Source organism: Hyla sarda, chromosome 6 (assembly GCF_029499605.1).
Source record: "Hyla sarda isolate aHylSar1 chromosome 6, aHylSar1.hap1, whole genome shotgun sequence".
Taxonomy (NCBI): Eukaryota; Metazoa; Chordata; class Amphibia; order Anura; family Hylidae; genus Hyla; species Hyla sarda.
Genome location: NC_079194.1, coordinates 271,248,636 through 271,271,538, shown reverse-complemented (window position 1 = coordinate 271,271,538; position 22,903 = coordinate 271,248,636). Strand labels below are relative to the sequence as shown.

General features: G+C 47.9%; 1 protein-coding gene across 5 annotated transcripts in view; it reads left to right on the top strand.

Annotated features, from left to right (window-relative positions):
• LOC130277056 (uncharacterized) overlaps nucleotides 1–22,903 on the top strand; it is a 98,782-nt gene that overhangs the window by 9,950 nt on the left and 65,929 nt on the right. The window contains exons 1-2 of one of the 5 annotated variants that reach the window (XM_056527300.1): nucleotides 12,139–12,191; nucleotides 12,426–12,505. The exons of 2 other annotated variants lie outside the window; for them this stretch is intronic. In XM_056527300.1, coding sequence (XP_056383275.1) covers nucleotides 12,496–12,505 — 10 coding nt within the window. In that variant the 5' untranslated portion in view covers nucleotides 12,139–12,191; nucleotides 12,426–12,495. Of the gene's footprint in view, nucleotides 1–11,766; nucleotides 11,790–12,059; nucleotides 12,192–12,425; nucleotides 12,506–22,903 lie in introns of those variants that run through there. 2 more of the 5 variants (XM_056527304.1, XM_056527301.1) reach the window with 2 other exon arrangements.

The window sequence follows — 22,903 nt, the reverse complement described above, 5'->3', positions numbered from 1 at the left end:
TCCGGGTGGAGGGTGAACCGGTCCGGGCTGTCCTTCTCCGGGGGTCCTCTTCTCCACTCCGGGCAGGCTCCGGCCTAGTACGCTGCATAGACGCCGCGACGCCGTGACGTCAGGTGCGTCGCGCACGGACGTCACTGCGCAGCGGCGTCTATGCAGCGTTACTAGGCCGGAGCCTGCCCGGAGTGGAGAAGAGGACCCCCGGAGAAGAAGGACAGCCCGGACCGGTTCACCCTCCACCCGGAATGCCGCCGGACACTACAGGAAGGATGGATGGCCTGGCTCACCCTGCCCAGACGGTCCCTGCAGCAACTGGGAAGGTGAGTCAGGGTTCTCGGATGGACAGGGGTCCGTATAATATACTATACCTACAGTAGGACCTCCAGCTGTTGAGGCCCTCCAGCTGTTGCAAAACTACAACTCCCAGCATGCCCGGACAGCTAACGGCTGTCCGGGCATGCTGGGAGTAGTAGTTTTGCAACAGCTGGAGGCACCCCTAGTTGGGAAACACTGACCTATACTATACACTACTATATAGTCCAACATGCTGGAAGTTGTAGTTTTGCAACAGCTGGAGGCTGTAGGGTTGTTTGTTACAGCTATTTAAAAGGGTACTCCACTGCCCCAGTGTTCAGATCATTTAGTTCCAAAAGCCCATTTAGTTCCGCTACGCCACCTCAATGCAAGTCTCAATGTAAAAAAATATATATATACTGTGAAATACCGTGATACTTTAGAAAAATACCGTGATACTCATGTTTGGTCATATCGCCCAGCACTAGCTCTGTGCACTGAGGACAAGCAGGGCTCTGTACACTGAGGACAAGCAGGGCTCTGTACACTGAGGACAAGCAGGGATCTGTGCACTGAGGACAAGCAGGGATCTGTGCACTGAGGACAAGCAGGGCTTTGTACACTGAGGACAAGCAGGGCTCTGTACACTGAGGACAAGCAGGGCTCTGTACACTGAGGACAAGCAGGGTTCTGTACACTGAGGACAAGCAGGGCTCTGTACACTGAGGACAAGCAGGGCTCTGTGCACTGAGGACAAGCAGGGTTCTGTACACTGAGGCAAGCAGGGTTCTGTACACTGAGGATAAGCAGGGCTCTGTACACTGAGGACAAGCAGGACTCTGTACACTGAGGACAAGCAGGGCTCTGTACACCGAGGACAAGCAGGGCTCTGTGCACTGAGGACAAGCAGGGTTCTGTACACTGAGGACAAGCAGGGATCTGTGCACTGAGGACAAGCAGGGATCTGTGCACTGAGGACAAGCAGGGCTTTGTACACTGAGGACAAGCAGGGCTCTGTACACTGAGGACAAGCAGGGCTCTGTACACTGAGGACAAGCAGGGTTCTGTACACTGAGGACAAGCAGGGCTCTGTACACTGAGGACAAGCAGGGATCTGTGCACTTTGGACAAGCAGGGCTTTGTACACTGAGGACAAGCAGGGCTCTGTACACTGAGGACAAGCAGGGCTCTGTACACTGAGGACAAGCAGGGTTCTGTACACTGAGGACAAGCAGGGCTCTGTACACTGAGGACAAGCAGGGCTCTGTGCACTGAGGACAAGCAGGGTTCTGTACACTGAGGCAAGCAGGGTTCTGTACACTGAGGACAAGCAGGGCTCTGTACACTGAGGACAAGCAGGACTCTGTACACTGAGGACAAGCAGGGCTCTGTACACTGAGGACAAGCAGGGCTCTGTGCACTGAGGACAAGCAGGGTTCTGTACACTGAGGACAAGCAGGGCTCTGTACACTGAGGACAAGAAGGGCTCTGTACACTGAGGACAAGCAGGGATCTGTGCACTGAGGACAAGCAGGGCTTTGTACACTGAGGACAAGCAGGGCTCTGTACACTGAGGACAAGCAGGGCTCTGTACACTGAGGACAAGCAGGGTTCTGTACACTGAGGACAAGCAGGGCTCTGTACACTGAGGACAAGCAGGGCTCTGTGCACTGAGGACAAGCAGGGTTCTGTACACTGAGGCAAGCAGGGTTCTGTACACTGAGGACAAGCAGGGCTCTGTACACTGAGGACAAGCAGGACTCTGTACACCGAGGACAAGCAGGGCTCTGTGCACCGAGGACAAGCAGGGTTCTGTGCACTGAGGACAAGCAGGGTTCTGTACACTGAGGACAAGCAGGGATCTGTGCACTGAGGACAAGCAGGGATCTGTGCACTGAGGACAAGCAGGGCTTTGTACACTGAGGACAAGCAGGGCTCTGTACACTGAGGACAAGCAGGGCTCTGTACACTGAGGACAAGCAGGGTTCTGTACACTGAGGACAAGCAGGGCTCTGTACACTGAGGACAAGCAGGGCTCTGTGCACTGAGGACAAGCAGGGTTCTGTACACTGAGGCAAGCAGGGTTCTGTACACTGAGGACAAGCAGGGCTCTGTACACTGAGGACAAGCAGGACTCTGTACACTGAGGACAAGCAGGGCTCTGTACACCGAGGACAAGCAGGGCTCTGTGCACTGAGGACAAGCAGGGTTCTGTACACTGAGGACAAGCAGGGTTCTGTACACTGAGGACAAGCAGGGCTCTGTACACTGAGGACAAGCAGGGCTCTGTACACTGAGGACAAGCAGGGCTCTGTACACTGAGGACAAGAAGGGCTCTGTACACTGAGGACAAGCAGGGCTCTGTGCCTGAGGACAAGCAGGGTTCTGTACATTGAGGACAAGCAGGGCTCTGTACACTGAGGACAAGCAGGGCTCTGTACACTAAAGGACAAGCAGGGCTCTGTCCACTGTGGACAAACAGGGCTCTGTACACTAAAGGACAAGCAGGGCTCTGTACACTGAGGACAAGCAGGGCTCTGTACACTAAAGGACTTAGCATGGCTCTGTACAGTGAGGACAAGCAGGGTTCTGTACACTGAGGACAAGCAGGGTTCTGCACACTGAGGACAAGCAGAGTTCTGTATACTGAGGACAAGCAGGGCTCTGTATACTGAGGACAAGCAGGGCTCTGTGCACAGAGGACAAGCAGGGTTCTGTATACTGAGGACAAGCAGGGTTCTGTACACTAAAGGACAAGCAGGGCTCTGTGCACTAAGGGTCTGTGACATGCTCCCAGGTCACACAGCAGGCTGATTAACAAGCCAGGAGACTGCACAAAGCCCTGCTTGCCCCGGCTACACTTCCTGCATTTTGTCTCCATATAATTTTATTATCTTCTGTGAACTTCACTTCCTGGTGTTGCAGACAGCATGTGAAAATCCCGCTCATGCCACATTGATTGGCTAAGCAGCAATGTGACGTATTGTCTACATCACCAGGAAGCGAAGTTCACCGGAGACTGGGCAGTGGGACAACAAGGCTAAGGGGGAGCAATGAAGGTAAGTATAGGTTTTTTATGTTATAACACAACCTGGGCACATTTGTTGAAACAACATGGCAGGCTATAGCAATAGAGGGCCAATAACAAAAATAGAAGAAATAAAAACTACAGACCACAGCGCAAAAAATTAGCCCTCATATTGCCCTGTACATGGAAAAATAATAAAAAAAAACTCCAGCCAAAATTAATTTATCCCCCATCCACAGAATAGGGGATAAGTATCTGATTGGGGGGGGGGGGGTCTGACCACTGAAATAGATGGCACCAGATCCATTCATTTCTATGGGAGTGCCGAGGAGACCCGAGTACAGCCCTGGCGCATCATTGGCACCATAGAAATTAAGGGTGCCATTCCGGAGATCCCGGGTGGTCCCAGTGGCCAGACCCCCCATGATCAGCTACTTATCCCTTTTCCTGTGAATAGAGGATAAGTTGAGTTTGGCTGGAGTACTCCTTTAAGCATTCACAGTTATGTTTTAAAAGTAAAATAAAACAAAAACAATATAAATTGTGTATCATTGGAATTGTATGGACCTACAGAATAAAGATAATGGAGGAGATTTATCAAAACCTGTGCAGAGGAAAAGTTGGCCAGTTGCCCATAGTAACCAATCAGATCACTTCTTTCATTTTTGGAAAGGCCTGTTCAAAATGGAAAAAGCAATCTGATTGGTTGCTATGGGCAACTGGTCAACTTTTTCTTTGCTCAGGTTTTGATAAATCTCCCCCAAAGTGTCATTTTTACTTAAAAATTGTCACGATGCCGGCTGGCAGGTAGTGGATCCTCTGTGCCAGAGAGGGATTGGCGTGGACCGTGCTAGAGGATCGGTTCTAAGTCACTACTGGTTTTCACCAGAGCCCGCCGCAAAGCGGGATGGTCTTGCTGCGGCGGTAGTGACCAGGTCGTATCCCCTAGCAACGGCTCAACCTCTCTGGCTGCTGAAGATAGGCGCGGTACAAGGGAGTAGACAGAAGCAAGGTCGGACGTAGCAGAAGGTCGGGGCAGGCAGCAAGGATCGTAGTCAGGGGCAACGGCAGAAGGTCTGGAATCACAGGCAAGGAACACACAAGGAACGCTTTCACTGGCACTAGGGCAACAAGATCCGGCGAGGGAGTGAAGGGGAAGTGAGGTGATATAGGGAAGTGCACAGGTGTAAACACTAATTGGAACCACTGCACCAATCAGCGGTGCAGTGGCCCTTTAAATCGCAAAGACCCGGCGCGCGCGCGCCCTAGGGAGCGGGGCCGCGCGCGCCGGGACAGAACTGACGGGGAGCGAGTAAGGTACGGGAGCCGGGGTGCGCATCGCGAGCGGGCGCTACCCGCATCGCGAATCGCATCCCGGCCGGAGGTGGTAACGCAGCGCCCCGGGTCCGTGGAACCGACCGGGGCGCTGCAGTGAGGGAAGTGTAGCGAGCGCTCCGGGGAGGAGCGGGGACCCGGAGCGCTCGGCGTAACAGTACCCCCCCCCTTGGGTCTCCCCCTCTTCTTGGGGCCTGAGAACCTGAGGATCAGACTTTTGTCCAGGATATTGTCCTCAGGTTCCCAGGACCTCTCTTCTGGACCACAACCCTCCCAATCCACTAAAAAAAAAGTTCTTCCCCTGACCTTTTTAGAGGCCAAAATCTCTTTGACAGAGAAGATGTCCGAGGAGCCGGAAACAGGAGTGGGAGGAACAGATTTAGGAGAAAAACGGTTGAGGATGAGAGGTTTAAGAAGAGAGACGTGAAAGGCATTAGGGATACGAAGAGAAGGAGGAAGAAGAAGTTTGTAAGAGACAGGGTTAATTTGACACAAAACTTTAAAAGGACCAAGATAGCGTGGTCCCAACTTATAGCTCGGGACACGGAAACGGACATATTTAGCGGAGAGCCATACCTTGTCTCCAGGGGAAAAAATGGGAGGAGCTCTTCTTTTCTTATCTGCGAATCTCTTCATGCGAGAAGAAGCCTGTAAGAGAGAATTTTGGGTCTCTTTCCATATGGTGGAAAGATCACGAGAAATTTCATCCACAGCGGGCAGACCAGAGGGCAAGGGGGTAGGGAGGGGGGGAAGAGGGTGACGGCCGTACACCACGAAAAACGGAGATTTGGAGGAAGATTCAGAGATTCTGAAATTATACGAGAATTCGGCCCAAGGTAGAAGATCTGCCCAGTCATCCTGGCGGGAGGAAACAAAATGTCGTAAATAGTCACCCAAGATCTGGTTAATTCTCTCTACTTGTCCATTGGATTGAGGATGGTATGCAGAAGAAAAATTTAATTTAATCTTGAGTTGTTTACAGAGAGCCCTCCAGAATTTAGACACAAATTGGACGCCTCTATCCGAGACGATCTGTGTAGGCAACCCGTGAAGACGAAAAATGTGTACAAAAAATTGTTTAGCCAACTGAGGCGCTGAAGGAAGGCCAGGAAGAGGGATGAAATGTGCCATTTTGGAGAATCGATCAACGACCACCCAAATAACAGTGTTGCCATGGGATGGGGGTAAGTCAGTAATAAAATCCATACCAATCAGAGACCAAGGTTGTTCGGGGACAGGTAGAGGATGAAGAAAACCAGCGGGCTTCTGGCGAGGAGTCTTATCCCGGGCACAGATAGTGCAGGCTCGCACAAAGTCCACCACATCAGTCTCTAGAGTCGGCCACCAATAGAAGCGAGAGATGAGTTGCACAGATTTCTTGATGCCCGCATGACCTGCGAGATGGGAGGAGTGACCCCATTTGAGGATCCCAAGGCGTTGGCGTGGAGAAACAAAGGTCTTTCCTGGAGGAGTTTGCCTGATGGAGGCTGGAGAAGTGGAAATCAGGCAGTCAGGAGGAATGATGTGTTGAGGAGAGAGTTCAATTTCAGAGGCATCTGAGGAACGAGAGAGAGCATCGGCCCTAATGTTTTTATCAGCAGGCCGAAAGTGAATTTCAAAATTAAATCGGGCAAAGAACAGAGACCACCTGGCCTGACGAGGATTCAGCCGTTGGGCAGACTGGAGGTAGGAGAGGTTCTTGTGATCGGTGTAAATAATAACTGGAAATCTTGATCCCTCCAGCAGATGCCTCCATTCCTCAAGTGCTAATTTAATGGCTAGAAGCTCTCGATCCCCGATGGAGTAGTTCCTCTCCGCCGGAGAGAAGGTCCTGGAAAAAAAACCACAAGTAACAGCATGCCCGGAAGAGTTTTTTTGTAGAAGGACAGCTCCAGCTCCCACTGAGGAGGCATCAACCTCCAATAGGAAGGGTTTAGATGGGTCAGGTCTGGAGAGCACGGGAGCCGAAGAAAAGGCAGACTTGAGTCGTTTAAAGGCGTCTTCCGCTTGAGGAGGCCAGGACTTGGGATCGGCATTTTTTTTTGTTAAAGCCACAATAGGAGCCACAATGGTAGAAAAATGTGGAATAAATTGCCTGTAATAATTGGCGAACCCCAAAAAACGTTGGATGGCACGGAGTCCGGAGGGGCGTGGCCAATCTAAGACGGCAGAGAGTTTATCTGGGTCCATTTGTAGTCCCTGGCCAGAGACCAAGTATCCTAGAAAAGGAAGAGATTGGCATTCAAACAGACATTTCTCTATTTTGGCATAGAGTTGATTATCACGAAGTCTCTGAAGAACCATACGGACATGCTGGCGGTGTTCTTCTAGATTGGCAGAAAAAATCAGGATATCGTCCAGATATACAACAACACAGGAGTATAGTAGATCACGAAAAATTTCATTAACAAAGTCTTGGAAGACGGCAGGGGCGTTGCATAGACCAAAGGGCATGACCAGATACTCAAAGTGTCCATCTCTGGTGTTAAATGCCGTTTTCCATTCATCCCCCTCTCTGATGCGGATGAGATTATAAGCACCTCTTAAGTCCAGTTTGGTAAAAATATGGGCACCTTGGAGACGATCAAAGAGTTCAGAGATGAGGGGTAGGGGGTAGCGGTTCTTAACCGTGATTTTATTAAGACCGCGGTAGTCAATGCAAGGACGTAGAGAGCCATCTTTTTTGGACACAAAGAAAAATCCGGCTCCGGCAGGAGAGGAGGATTTACGGATAAAGCCCTTTTTTAAATTTTCTTGGACGTATTCAGACATGGCAAGAGTCTCTGGGACGGACAGAGGATAGATTCTGCCCCGGGGTGGAGTAGTGCCCGGGAGGAGGTCAATGGGACAATCATAAGGCCTGTGAGGAGGTAGAGTCTCAGCTTGTTTTTTGCAAAAAACGTCCGCAAAGTCCATATAGGCCTTAGGGAGACCGGTTACATGAGGAAGCACAGGGACACGGCAAGGTTTACTGGGAACCGGTTTTAAGCAGTCCTTGGAACAAGAGGGCCCCCAACTCTTGATCTCCCCAGTGGACCAATCCAGGATTGGGGAATGGAGTTGAAGCCAGGGAAGTCCAAGAAGGATTTCAGAAGTGCAATTGGGGAGGACCAACAGTTCAATCCTCTCGTGATGAGATCCGATGCACATTAGAAGGGGCTCCGTGCGGAAACGTATAGTACAGTCCAATCTTTCATTGTTTACACAATTGATGTAGAGGGGTCTGGCGAGACTGGTCACCGGGATGTTGAACTTGCTGACGAGAGAGGCTAAGATGAAATTTCCTGCAGATCCAGAGTCCAAGAAGGCCACAGCAGAGAAGGAGAAGGCAGAGGCAGACATCCGCACAGGCACAGTAAGACGTGGAGAAGCAGAGTAGACATCAAGGACTGTCTCACCTTTGTGCGGAGTCAGCGGACGTCTTTCCAGGCGGGGAGGACGGATAGGACAATCCTTCAGGAAGTGTTCGGTACTAGCACAGTACAGGCAGAGATTCTCCATGCGGCGTCGTGTCCTCTCTTGGGGTGTCAGGCGAGACCGGTCGACCTGCATAGCCTCCACGGCGGGAGGCACAGGAACAGATTGCAGGGGACCAGAGGAGAGAGGAGCCGGGGAGAAGAAACGCCTCGTGCGAACAGAGTCCATATCCTGGCGGAGCTCCTGACGCCGTTCGGAAAAACGCATGTCAATGCGAGTGGCAAGATGGATGAGTTCATGTAGGTTAGCAGGGATTTCTCGTGCGGCCAGAACATCTTTAATGTTGCTGGATAGGCCTTTTTTAAAGGTCGCGCAGAGTGCCTCATTATTCCAGGATAATTCTGAAGCAAGGGTACGGAACTGTACGGCATACTCGCCAACGGAAGAATTACCCTGGACCAGGTTCAACAGGGCAGTCTCAGCAGAAGAGGCTCGGGCAGGTTCCTCAAAGACACTTCGAATTTCCGAGAAGAAGGAGTGTACAGAGGCAGTGACGGGGTCATTGCGGTCCCAGAGCGGTGTGGCCCAAGCCAGGGCTTTTCCAGACAGCAGGCTGACTACGAAAGCCACCTTAGACCTTTCAGTGGGGAACTGGTCCGACATCATCTCCAAGTGTAATGAACATTGGGAAAGAAAGCCACGGCAAAACTTAGAGTCCCCATCAAATTTATCCGGCAAGGATAGTCGTATTCCAGAAGCGGCCACTCGCTGCGGAGGAGGTACAGGAGCTGGCGGAGGAGATGATTGCTGGAGCTGTGGTAGTAACTGTTGTAGCATAACAGTCAGTTGAGACAGCTGTTGGCCTTGTTGCGCAATCTGTTGTGACTGCTGGGCGACCACCGTGGGGAGGTCAGCGACAACTGGCAGAGGAACTTCAGCGGGATCCATGGCCGGATCTACTGTCACGATGCCGGCTGGCAGGTAGTGGATCCTCTGTGCCAGAGAGGGATTGGCGTGGACCGTGCTAGAGGATCGGTTCTAAGTCACTACTGGTTTTCACCAGAGCCCGCCGCAAAGCGGGATGGTCTTGCTGCGGCGGTAGTGACCAGGTCGTATCCCCTAGCAACGGCTCAACCTCTCTGGCTGCTGAAGATAGGCGCGGTACAAGGGAGTAGACAGAAGCAAGGTCGGACGTAGCAGAAGGTCGGGGCAGGCAGCAAGGATCGTAGTCAGGGGCAACGGCAGAAGGTCTGGAATCACAGGCAAGGAACACACAAGGAACGCTTTCACTGGCACTAGGGCAACAAGATCCGGCGAGGGAGTGAAGGGGAAGTGAGGTGATATAGGGAAGTGCACAGGTGTAAACACTAATTGGAACCACTGCACCAATCAGCGGTGCAGTGGCCCTTTAAATCGCAAAGACCCGGCGCGCGCGCGCCCTAGGGAGCGGGGCCGCGCGCGCCGGGACAGAACTGACGGGGAGCGAGTAAGGTACGGGAGCCGGGGTGCGCATCGCGAGCGGGCGCTACCCGCATCGCGAATCGCATCCCGGCCGGAGGTGGTAACGCAGCGCCCCGGGTCCGTGGAACCGACCGGGGCGCTGCAGTGAGGGAAGTGTAGCGAGCGCTCCGGGGAGGAGCGGGGACCCGGAGCGCTCGGCGTAACAAAAATACACTGTGTAGAGACTTAAAGGGGTACTCTGCCCCTGGACATCTTATCCCCTATCCAAAAGATAAGGGATAAGATGTCTGATCGCGGGGGGCCTGCTGCTGGGGACCCCCGCGATCTTCGTGCTGCACCCACATTCTATGCAGGGCTGCTTCTCCAGTCTCGGAAATTTTTGTGTATCCGGGTCTAGAGACGTGGCGTTTGTTTAGAGCAGTGTTTCCCAACCATGGTGCCTCCAGATGTTTCAAAACTACAACTCCCAGCATGCCTGGACAGCCTTTGGCTGTCCAGGCATTCTGGGAGTTGTAGTTTTGCAACACCTCGAGGGACCCTGGTTTAGAGTGTCGGGTTCAGTGACGGAGGCTCGTCACTCCCCCTCCCATAGACTTGCATTAAATGGGTACTCCAGCACTCAGACATCTTATCCCCTATCCGCCGCTGGGGACCCCCGTGATCTTGCACTCCGCACCCCGTTTAAAATCATGAAAAGTCTGATTTTAAACGGGGTGTGGCGTGCAAGATCACGTGGGTTCCCAGCGGCGGGACCCCCGCGATCAGGCATCTTATCCCCTGTCCTTTGGATAGGGGATAAGATGTCTATGCGCCGGAGTACCCCTTTAAGGGGCATGGCCGTGACGTCATGAGTGGGGCGTGACATCACGAGCCTCCGCCCCACATCGCCAGTCATCCGGCACCGAGCTAAGCACCCAGCGGAAGGATACCCCCCGATCAGACATCTTATCCCCTATCCTTTGGATAGGGGATAAGATGTCTAGGGGCAGAGTACCCCTTTAAGCCCCCAAAATTACCAAAATGCTTCATTTCATGTTTTTCTTAAAGGAGTAGTCCAGTGGTGACTCAGTGGTTAGCAACTTATCCCCTATCCTAAGGATAGGGGATAAGTTGCAGATCGCGGGGGGTCCGACCGCTGGGGCCCCCTGCGAGCTCCTGTACGGAGCCCCGACAGCCCGCGGGGAGGGGGCGTGTCGACCTCCGCACGAAGCGGCAGCCGACACGCCCCCTCAATACAACTCTATGGCAGAGCCGAAGCGCTGCCTTCGGCAATCTCCGGCTCTGCCATTGAGATGTATTGAGGGGGCGTGTCGGCCGCCGCTTCGTGCGGGGGTCGACACCCGCTATCTGGCCGGAGAGCCTGGCCCCCGTACAGAGAGATCGCAGGGGGCCCCAGCGGTCGGACCCCCTGCGATCTCAAACTTATCCCCTATCCTTAGGATAGGGGATAAGTTTTTCACCACTGGACTACCCCTTTAATAAATGGGGCCTAAACCAAGTCAATTTAGAGATCCTGACCACTACTCTCATCATTTCCCAAATGGCCGGGAATGAGAAGAGGTGTAGTTTTTACTGTAGACTTCTTGTACTCATCGAGGAAGATTTAGGGTGCGTTCACACGGAGTAATTCTAGAGGAATTTACTCGAGTAATTCCTCTTGAATTCTCCGCTCCAAATTAATGCACATCTCCTCTGCCCATTGACTTTAATGTTATTTCTGCTGTCCTGTTCACACTGCGGAAATTCTGCTAGCAGAATTCTGACGCTGAATTCCTTTCCGCTTGAAGAAAGAACATGTCCATTCTTCAAGCGGAATCCGCTAGCAGAAATCAATTGAAGTCAATGGTAAAAAAAAAAATCGCCAGACATCTTTTTCGCGCGGAATTCACAGGCAATTTGCGCGGTAATGGCTGAAAAATCCTTCACTTCTTTCTCCCCCATGTCCGCGCGCAATTGCGCGTGAATTTCCAGCGAATTTTGCGCAAAAATATAATTCTTTTTTCCGCCCGTAAATTTTTCGCCGTGAATTACTCTTCATTTACTCCGTGTGAACGCACCCTTATCAAAACCTGTCCAGAGGAAAAGTTGCCAAGTTGCCCATAGCAACCAATCAGATTGCTTCTTTCATTTTGCAGCGGCCTTGTTAAAAATGAAAGATCTGATTGGTTGCTATGGGCAACTGGGCAACGTTTCCTCTGGACAGGTTTTGATAAATCTCCACCAATCTTCCCTGTGTAAAAATCTGAAGCACGTGGAGGTACAGTAAGGAGAGACACAACATGTGCACAAGCCTGGATGTCCCATTTTTTTGTTGAGGGGGGGGTAATTTAAGAGTTAACCTTAGCAAGCAAAGAGTCACCCCTGGTAATAATGGATGAATGACAACCGCACACACTACTCCTCCCTCCAGGGGCCCCTCATCCTGGCTCTCTGCCCATATCGCTGCCTCCTCCCCTTTAAACCTAACGACCCCTCCGCAGCCGCTAAAGTGGATGCAGCAGCCTTATCTGCATAGCCCCGCCCACCGACGATATGATTGGCTTTTCGCCGCCTGAGCACTAGTTCACCAATCAACGCGCAGATGGGCGGTGGCCTGTAAATCAGCCGGCTGCAGTGTGCGTGTGCTGCCGTGACGTCACCGGTGTCGCTGTCACTAGAGGTGGTACACGTTTTCCCTTATAAATAGCTAATATTGGATTTTTTTCCCCCTCATCTCCACGAATAGTCGTGCGAATGAGGCCTCGGGGCAGGAGATATAATAGATACAGCAGGAGCTTCAGTCGCACTAGAGTGGCTATACACACAGTGATAGACAGCGAGGGCAGGGTTAACTCATCGTTCATTATAGAGTGTTCTAGTTAGATTGTAATTAATACTAATAGACTATTTATAGATTGTATAATATAGAGGGTATAGATTGTGCTTTTCATCTAGTGACGTCACACACTGCAGCCGCAGCAGCCATGGCAAATGGTGAGTGATGGTGCAGGGTGGTGGGGCATGGTGGGGGCTCATTACTGCTGTCTGTCTCTGCCTTTCTCTTCCCATACACGTGCCTAGGAATGGACATGGAAAAGTTGGCTTACAAATCTTCTGGAAAACTTTTTTTTGTTGCCCTTGGGGGGGAAAAAAACAAAAAAAAAATTGTTACTTTAGTTAGAATGTTTTTATTTTATTTTTTATGACTTTATAAGTAGCTGCATATGTTTTGCATGTTAGACTGTTAATAATTAGGGTGTCATTGGCTACCTCAGTGTTTCCCAACCACGGTTCCTCCAGCTTTGCATACTGGGAGTTGTAGTTTTGCAACAGCTGGAGGCACCCTGGTTGAGAAACACTGGTCTACCCCAATAGGGGATGCAGGGATCGGATTCATACCTAGAACCCAATGCTGGCCTTAAAAGGGGTATTCCAGGAAAAAACTTTTATATATATATATATATATATATATATATATATATAAATCATAAAATGTTGCAGTATCTTGTAATACCTTTTTTATTGGACTAACAGCATTTTGTAGAGACAAGCTTTCGGGATTCCTCCCTTTATCAAGTCCAAAGCAAATCTCCGATTTGCTTTGGACTTGATAAAGGGAGGAATCCCGAAATCTTGTCTCTACAAAATGCTGTTAGTCCAATAAAAAAGGTATTACAAGATACTGCAACATTTTATGATTTGCATCACTGGACTAATACGGCTACTCAAATTTACTATATATATATATATATATATATATATATATATATATATATAAATAAATAAATCAACTGGCTCCAGAAAGTTAAACAGATTTGTAAATGACTTCTATTAAAAAAAAATCTTAATCCTTTCAATAATTATCAGCTGCTGAAGTTGAGTTGTTGTTTTCTGTCGGGCAACAGTGCTCTCTGCTGACATCTCTGCTTGTCTCGGGAACTGCACAGAGTAGAAGAGGTTTGCTATGGGGATTTGCTTCTAAACTGGGCGGTTTCCGAGACAAGTGTCATCAGAGAGCACTTAGACAGAAAAGAACAACTCAACTTCAGCAGCTCATAAGTACTGAAAGGATTAAGATTTTTTTTAATAGAAGTCATTTACAAATCTGTTTAACTTTCTGGAGCCAGTTGATATATATATATATATATATATATATATATATATATACATATATAAAAGTTTTTTTCCCTGGATAACCCCTTTAACATTACGGGACATTGGTGTCATACGACAGTGACGTCATAATGTAAGATAGTATTTCCCAACCAGGGTGCCTCCAGCTGTTGCAGAGCTACAACTCCCAGCATGTTCGGACAGCCAAAGGCTGTCTGAGCATGCTGGGAGTTGTAGTTTTGTTGGGAAACACTGATGCAAGACAATGACTTAGTTTCTGACGTTATTAACACTTAAAGGGGTACTCCGATGGAAAAATATATATTTTTTTTTAAATCAACTGGTGCCAGAAAGTTTAAACAGATTTGTAAATGACTTCTATTAAAAAATCTTAATCCTTCCAGTACTTATCAGCTACTGTATGCTCCACAAACAGTTCCTTTCTTTTTGAATTTCTTTTCTGTCTGACCACAGTGCTCTCTGCTGACACCTCTGTCTATGTCAGGAACTGTCCAGGGCAGGAGATTTTCTATGGGGATTTGCTCCTGCCCTGGACAGTTCCTGACATGGACAGAGGTGTCAGCAGAGAGCACTGTGGTCAGACAGAAAAATAATTTAAAAAGAAAAGAACTTCCCGCGGAGCACACAGCAGCTGATAAGTACTGGAAGGGTTAAGATTTTTTTTAGTAGAAGTAATTTACAAATCTGTTTAACTTTCTGGCACCTTTTGATTTAAAAAAAAAATAAAATAAAATAGTTTTTCATCAGAGCACTCCTTTAAATAGATACAGGGGAGGGGGATTTACGAAGCTTTCTGGGCCTGCTGTGTGGTGCATTCTGCCCTATTATTTTTTTCTGTCTTTGCCTTTTTAGACATATTTATCAAGCATCTGCACAACTTTTTTGAGACTTTTGCTATGTTGCCATTTTTTGTTTTAGGCCTAAAGGGGGCCATTCAGCCCAAAAAATGTATCCCCTATCCTTAGGATAGGGTGTCAGCATCTGATTATGCAGAGGACCCCTGCGATCTCCAGAATGGGGCCTCTGCCCTCCCAGCTGAATTGAACCACAGGCGGCACATGCTCCATACGCAATCTATTGGCTGCTTTCTGGAGATTGTGGGGGTTCTAGCAATCGAACCCCCACCACAATCAGATACTTATCCCGAGAATAGGGGATACATTTTTTGGGGCTGGTTAATGCCTTTTTTACAGATTTATGTCAATTTTATGTATTTTTTTAAACACTATCTTTTAGAATTTTTTTTAAATTTTTGTAAAAAAAAAAAAAAAAAAAAAAGAAACAATATAGGGGGAGATTTATCAAAACCTGTCCAGAGGAAAAATAGCTGGGTTCCCCATAGCAACCAATCAGATTGTTCCTTTTATTTTTGAAAAGGCCTCTGAAAAATAAAAGAAGCAACATGATTGGTTGCTATGGGCAATTGGGCAAATTTTCCTCTGGACGGGTTTTGACAGATCTCCCTCATAGTAAATAATTTTATTTATTCCATTAATTTTTTTTGTTAAACAACTTTTTAGAATTTTAAAATCTTTTGCAATAAAGACTGGCATAAGGGAGAAATGTGGAGAAGAAATCCAGCTCACCACTCCGATGTAGTGCGCGGATCTGTACCCGGCAAGGCACATTAAAGGGGTACTCCGGTGAAAACTTTTTTCTTTTAAATCAACTGGTGGCAGAAAGTTAAACATATTTGTAAATTACTTCTATTAAAAAATCTTAATCCTTCCAGTAATTATTAGCTGCTGAATGCTACAGAGGTAATTCCTTTCTTTTTAGAACACTGATGACATCACGAACACAGTGCTCTCTGCTGACATCTCTGTCCAATTTAGCAACCATGCATAGCAGATGTGTGCTAAGGGCAGCATGGTGGCTCAGTGGATAGCACTGCTGCCTTGCAGTGCTGGGGACATGGGTTCAAATCCCACTAAGGACAACAATAAATAAAGCATTATTATAATAATGTCAGCCGAGAGAACTGTGTTCGTGATGTCATCAGAGAGCATTCCAAAAAGAATTTCCTCTTCCAGCAGCTAATAAGTACAGGAAGGATTAAGAATTTTTAAAAGAAGTAATTTACAAATATGTTTAACTTTCTGCCACCAGTTGATTTAAAAGAAAAAAGGTTTTCACCGGAGTACCCCTTTAAGTACAGTAAAAGAACGATGATCCAGCTCTTAGAATCGACAGCTTTATTGAAGATCACTTGGACACCATAAAACGACCATATCATCATACGCGTTTCGAGCGCATGTGCTCTTCTTCAGTGACCGAGGAAGAGCACATGCACTCGAAACGCGTCTGATGATATGGTGGGTTTTATGGTGTCCAAGTGACATTCAATAAAGCTGTCAATTCTAAGTGCTGGATCATCATTTTATGGCATGAGGGAGAACATGCACGCTTTAAAAAAGGGCTAAAAAAAACCAAATGATAACTTTTCCCAACTGTTTACTAATCAGATGCAGTTTATTGTCATTGTATATCACAAAATGCGGCATCAAGAAGCCTTGAGATGAACATTGTGCAGCAAACACAACTTTTTTTTGTTTTTTTTAAATCAAAAATGCTGTGCCATATGTTAGCTGGGAGTCAATAGGGAAACACCAGACCCAAATGGAGTTTTTGTTTTTGGGGGTTTTTGGCTCAGAGGCAGTTTTTTTTAGAAATCGCTGTAAGCTCTGACATTTCTTCCCAGTATTGTGTCATTTTTCCTACAATAGCTAAAAAAAAACCTCCTGAAAAAATGCAAGGAAATGCAAAAGGCAAAAAAAGGTGTGTCTAAAGGAAGCCTAAGGGTGCGTTCACACGCTCTCTGTTTTTGCGGGTTTTCCGCAGCGTATTAGAAAGGGGCGGGCTCTTCTCGGCTGTCCATAGCAGATTGTCCGCGGCGGAATTTACGCTGCGGAAAATCAGCTGCAGTCCCTACTGACTTCAATGGGGCTTGCGGCGGATTTTCCGCAGCGTAAATTCTGCCGCGGACAATCTGCTATGGACAGCCGAGAAGAGCCCGCCCCTTTCTAATATGCTGCGGAAAACCCGCAAAAACAGAGAGCGTGTGAACGCACCCTTAAGAGACATCTAGTTTATTTGGGTCTCTTTATATCACTGCGTTCTGCACTGTGCCATGGGATTTAGGGTGGTGCTTTGCCACCTGTAGCTTTGTGGATTAAAACTACTACTTCAATCATTCCTTCTTGGGCAGAAAAAAAACGATTTGTAGTTTCATAACTGCGGCAAAACTGCAATTGTTCTCTTTCTGACAAGTCTTTTCAACAGCTGGAGGGGCACATGTTGTAAATCAGCTTATTTCAGTGGTCGCCAATGTGTGGCTCTCCAGCTGTTGCTAAAAGTAGCTGCCGTCTTTTCTGGGCATGCTGGTAGTTGTAGTTTTGCAACAGCTGGAGAGCTGTATGTTGTGGGGTTCTGGCTTGTGCTATAACTTTTGTCAGTGTTTCCCAACCAGGGTGCCTCTAGCTGTTGCAGAACTACAACTCCCAACATGCCCAGACAGCCTTCGGCTGTCTGGGCATGCTGGGGGTTGTAGTTTTGCAACAGCTGGAGGCCACCAGTTTGGGAAACACCGACTTATGTCATATCATTCATGTCAAGTTATCCAGCAGCTGAAGCAACCACTGGTTTGGCTGTCTGGGCATGCTGGGGGTTGTGGTTTTGCAACAGCTGGAGGCACCCAGTTTGGGAAACACCGACTTATGTCATATCATTCATGCCAAGTTATCCAGCAGCTGAAGCAACCACTGGAAAACTTTTTTGGTTGCTGGCGGTGCCACCTAAGAGCTGATTGGAGGTCAGAGTTGCTATTCTCTTCCCTGGCACTGTTCAGAAGAGAACATAATAAAAGTCTGTACTGTGCAGTCTTTGGTTGTCTTAGGCTCTTATCTTACGCTCTCATGACTTCCAGGAATGTTTGCAGGAGGAGAGCAGCTGTGCCTCTTGTTGCTGGTATCCCTGCCATGTCCTGACTGCAGATTTGTTACAGGGGTGTATGCAGTGCCGGCGTTAGGGAGGGGGTAACCTGGGCAATTACCCAGGGCCCCCATCCCTAAGGAGCCCCCAGAACAGCTACAGTGACAAACGCGGGTGGACATTCCGAACATTCGAATAATTGGACTCTCAGCTTACATCTAGTCGCAGCATTTTTAGCCCAAAAAACACAGGGGGGAGATTTATCAAAACCGGTCTAGAGGCAAAGTTGCTGAGTTGCCCATAGCAACCAATCAGATCGCTTCTTTCATTTTAAAAAATGGCCTCTGAAAAATGAAAGGAGCGATCTGATCGGTTGCTATGGGCAACTTAGCAACTTTTCGGTTTTGATAAATCTCCCCCTGTGTTTTTTTTCATCCTAAGTGTATTAATTATTATCAGTGTGGTATGAATGAACACATTTGACATTGATAGTTAAATCGGGCGCTCATATCACGATTATTTTGGCAGGCAGGTAGGCAGCCCTATTTTCATTCCAAGCCAAAATTCTGGTACGCTCAGAAAATTATGCAAACGTAATCACTAGGAAGGAGAATTATCATTCTTTTCAAACCAATGGCTTTTATATGAAATAATTTTTTTTTACTTACTTTTGCTTACATGCGACCTATTTATCAAATCGTCGCACGACCTTGATAAAGAAATCACACGTAAGCAAAACCCGGGAAACCCGCTTACAAAAGCTTTTTTTAAAGCAGAAAAGTTTTCCCTTATGTTAATAGCTGAAGTTCTTTTTCTACCCTTTATTACCAGTAGCGTTGCTAGAAAGTGACGGGGAGGGCGTACTGCATCGGGTGACACCCTGACTGGCCGGCCTGGCACTAAATATCTGCATTCCAACTTAGGGATCGACCGATTATCGGTATGGCTGATATTATCGGCCGATAATCACGATTTTGGGCATTATCGGTATCGGCAATTACCTTGCCGATAAACCGATAATGCCCCGCCCCCACTGCACCGCGACCGCCACCCCCCCCGACCCACCGCACCGCACCCCCGACCCACCGCACCGCGTCGCACCCCCCACCGTAGTGCTGGGCGGTATACCGGTATGGATTTTTGCCCATACCGCTATACCGGTCGGGCCCCTCCCCCACCCTCCGAGTCAATAAAAAAATTAAACTTACCCGTAATGGGGGTGGTCCGGGCCATCCATCCTTCCTGTAGTGTCCGGGGGCGTTCCGGGTGGAGGGTGCCCCGGTCCGGGCTGTCCTTCTCCGGCGGTCATCTTCTCCTCTCCGGGCAGGCTCCGGCCTAGTACACTGCATAGACGCCGCTACGCTGTGACGTCAGGTGCGTCGCTGCGCACGGGCGTCACTTCGCAGCAGCGTCTATGCAGCGTACTAGGCCGGAGCCTGCCCGTAGTGGAGAAGATGACCGCCGGAGAAGAAGGACAGCTGGACCGGTTCACTCTTCACCCGGAACGCCCCGGACACTACAGGAAGGAAGGATGGATGGCCCGGACCACCCTGACAGGTAGGGGAGAGAAGCGGGTGGCGGCGGCGGCCTATGGCCCCGCAAAAGCCACTGCAGATCATTGATTTAAAGCGCCCGCTTTAAATCAATGATCTGCAGCGGTGTCGCAGGGGGTTAAATAGCCGATAACTTATACCGGAATATCGGTATAAGTTATCGGCTATCGGCCCTAACCTGCACCGATTATCAGTATCGGTATCGGCCCTAAAAAAAACGATATCGGTCGATCCCTACTCCAACTATCCCGCAACAACCCATCCACCCTCCTCAGAAATTAAAAAATATTAAAAACATACTATGCCGTACCCTGAATATCCGTACTCTGGAGGATTTTTTTGTTTAATTTTGAGCCCGCATTTTGTGACGTTGGTGGGCGGAGTCTTGCGTCGCTGTGCTGAGGCCGGAGTTTACATCAGGAAGGAAGACAACGCAGCACCATCAGGCACATAAACAATAGTGAAGTCATGAAAAGAAAAAAAAAAACGGCTCGCTACGTTACCCACCCCAAAATGTGCATGAAGCTGTATTACTATGGATGTTTCTTTTTTTTTAAGGAAAAATTCTAGTGCCACTTACGGGTTATTTACGTAGTCTGTAAAAATTCTTGCACAATTATCTTGCGCCTCATTCTATTTTGACACATTAATTTTAAAAATTTAGAGAGTACGCCAGCATGTACGTGTCCTAAAATTAACAAGGTGTGCAGTGTGTATTTTCAACCTTAAAATTAATAGAGTTATTAGTTATATATTAAATTTTTTCTATAATTAACATTAATATTAATGTAGTAGCTTTGTTTCATGATGCAGAACAAGAACAGTTGTTAAAGTGGGTGTTAATGTCCTTTTCTGCGGACGTATGCACTTTCTGTAAGCCAGGTTGGACCTAAAATATATATGCGACATTTAAAAGAGGATACGACTTTTTTTCTTCATAAATAGCGATAAATTGATAAATACATGACCACTGTAAAAATAAAAAATTACTATGTGAGCAGATTTTAGAAATGTGCTGTGGAGTAAACAAAAATCAAAAAGTTGCAACATGTATAGAAAAGTAGCATTTTAAATATAAACCCCCTGATCCCCCTGTGCTATTTTAATTGAGTCCCCCCCCCCCCCCCGGATCAGGGCATAGGGGGATCAGGGGACAATTAAATGGCAGAAGGGGGTTGTCAATTAAAATGGCGGGGGGGGGGGGGGGGGGTGTATTGAAATGACACAGGGGCCTTGTGTCATTCCAATTCCTATCCCCCCTGATCCTCCTGGGCCATTTTAGTTGACACCCCCAACCCCCCCTTCTGCCATTTTAATTGACTCCCCACCCCCCTGAGCCATTTCAATCCCCCCCCTTCTGATCCCCCTGGGCCATCTTAATCCCCCCCCTCTCATCCACCTTGTACCATTTCAATCCCCCCCCCTCGCTATTTCAATCTCAATCAAAAAAAAAAATGTTGTCCCTATAGGGCAGTGTTTTCCACGCACTGTGGCCGGCATTTATCATTATAGGTATAAGTGTAGCATTTTTATACACCTTTTTTTTTGTGTGCTGGTAATGTGTAGGAGCACAAAATTTATTAAATGGTCGCAGAACATTTGATAAATTTTGTGCAGGTCACATTTTCTGAAATTTCTCTCTTCACATACACCAAAAAGCTAAGCTAAGTCTGGGCTGGTGTAGTTTTAGAGACTTTTTAGTGGCTTTGCACCTTTTTTGCGCCTTTTCACAAAAAGGCACAGCTCATAAATCTCTTGGATTGAAATCTGTGGATTGCAACTCAAAATCAGCAGAAATGTGTAAACAAAAAGGTGCAAATAAACCCTGCTTGCTCCTTTTTTGTGCCTTTTGTAGACACAAAAAACAGTCTAAGGGTGTTTTCACATGCTGGTAGCTAGCTAGCAGCGAGTTTCCTGCTACCATTGATTTAAATGGGTCTGTGGACAGTCCGCAAATTTGACACTATTGCGGACTGTTTGTGGACCCATTTAAATCAATGGTAACGTAAATCGCAGCGGGCAACCCGCTGCTAGTAATAGCGTGTGAACGCACCCTAAAGACAATGATAAATGTCGGCCTGTGTCTACAGTTGTTTCAAAACTACAACTCCCAGCATGCCCTTTGGCTGTTTCTGCATGCTAAGAGTTGTAGTTATGCAACAGCTGGCAGCAAATTTTTTCTATGTGCCTCCAGTTGTTGCATAACTACAACTCCCATCATGCACAGACAGCCAAAGGGCATGCTGGGAGTTGTAGTTATGCCTCCGGCGTTTGCCCTCCCCCCGTGAATGTACAGGGTACATTCACATAGGCGGGGGTTTACAATTTCCCACTGCAAGTTGAGCTGCGGCAAATTTTTCGCCGCAGCTCAAACTCCCAGCGGGAAACTCGCTGTGAACCCCCACCCGTGTGAATGTACCCTAAAAACACTACATTACACTAACAAAAAATAAAGAGTAAAACACTACACTACACTTACACAAAATAAAGTGTAAAATACTGCACATAGATGCATCATTACATTGCCCCCTCCCCCCCCCCCCCCCAATAAAAATGTAAAATGTCTCGTACGGCACTGTTTCCAAAACGGAGCCTCCAGCTGTTGAAAAAACAGTATTGCCAGACAGCCATTAACTGTCCAGGCATACTGGGGATTTCTGCAATAGCTGGAGGCACCCTGTTTGGGGAACACTGCCATTTTTTTTTTTTTGGTGAAGGAGAGATCCGGGTCCGTCCCTATGCAAACGCCTAATTTAGGCCTCAAAAGCGCATGGCGCTCTCTCACTTCGGAGCCCTTTCGTATTTTAAGGCAACACTTTCTGGGCCACATATGGGGTATTTTCGTACTCAGGAGAAAGTGTTACAAATTTGGAGGGCTTTTTCTCCTTTTACCTCTTATTAAAAGGTGAGGTTGGGGGTCTACACCAGCATGTTAGTGTAAATTTTTTTTTATTAGCTAGCTGTAGCAAGACTCGCTGGGTGTTGCTAGCGGGCAGGGGACTTGAAACTGGGGGGGGGGGGCGCCAAAATGGAGCTTCGTTTGTGTAGGCAGAAATCCTTGCACCGACCCCGACTACATGCGTGTCACTGGTTTGAATAGGTCCCACGCCTGTCCAAGCGCGAATACATCGGCGACTTATTTTTAGCTTCTGCTGACCTTGGAGGCACTTATCGTGATCTGAACGTTGCTTTAGCTCTGGTGCAACAAAATTTCAGATACTGTACACTAAGCAGAAAATTTCATAAAAATAGTTGGTTTATATCCAGTAGCATAATTACTTAAAAACTTTTGATATGTAAAAAGTTTTGATTTATGTTTTGGTACTGAGACCCCCACCGATCACCAATCACCAGCAGGAAGGAGCTGAGCACTTTCTCTCCCCATATCTCTATGACATAGCAAAAGTATTATAATTATTTTTTTTTTATAACAAGAATACTAAGGCTTCTTTCACATGTGCGGACATTCCGGACAATATGCCGGCACTAGGACCGAACAGGAATGCCCCCTCTCATGGATGGTTATGCATTCCGTGCGGACTCTGCACAAAAAATTAACATGTTCATTCTATGTGCGGACACACAAATTGGAAACATCTGGCACCGAAATTCCGCTGTAAGCGGCACTAAAGAAGAGGTTCCACTGAACCTGTGTGGATGATGGAGTGGGCCGTACCAGGAAGCGGAGTCTAAGGTGCAGCTGGTATTCACCAGAGCCCGCCGCAAAGCGATATGGACATACTGCGGCAGGCGGCACCCAGGTCGCTACCCCTGG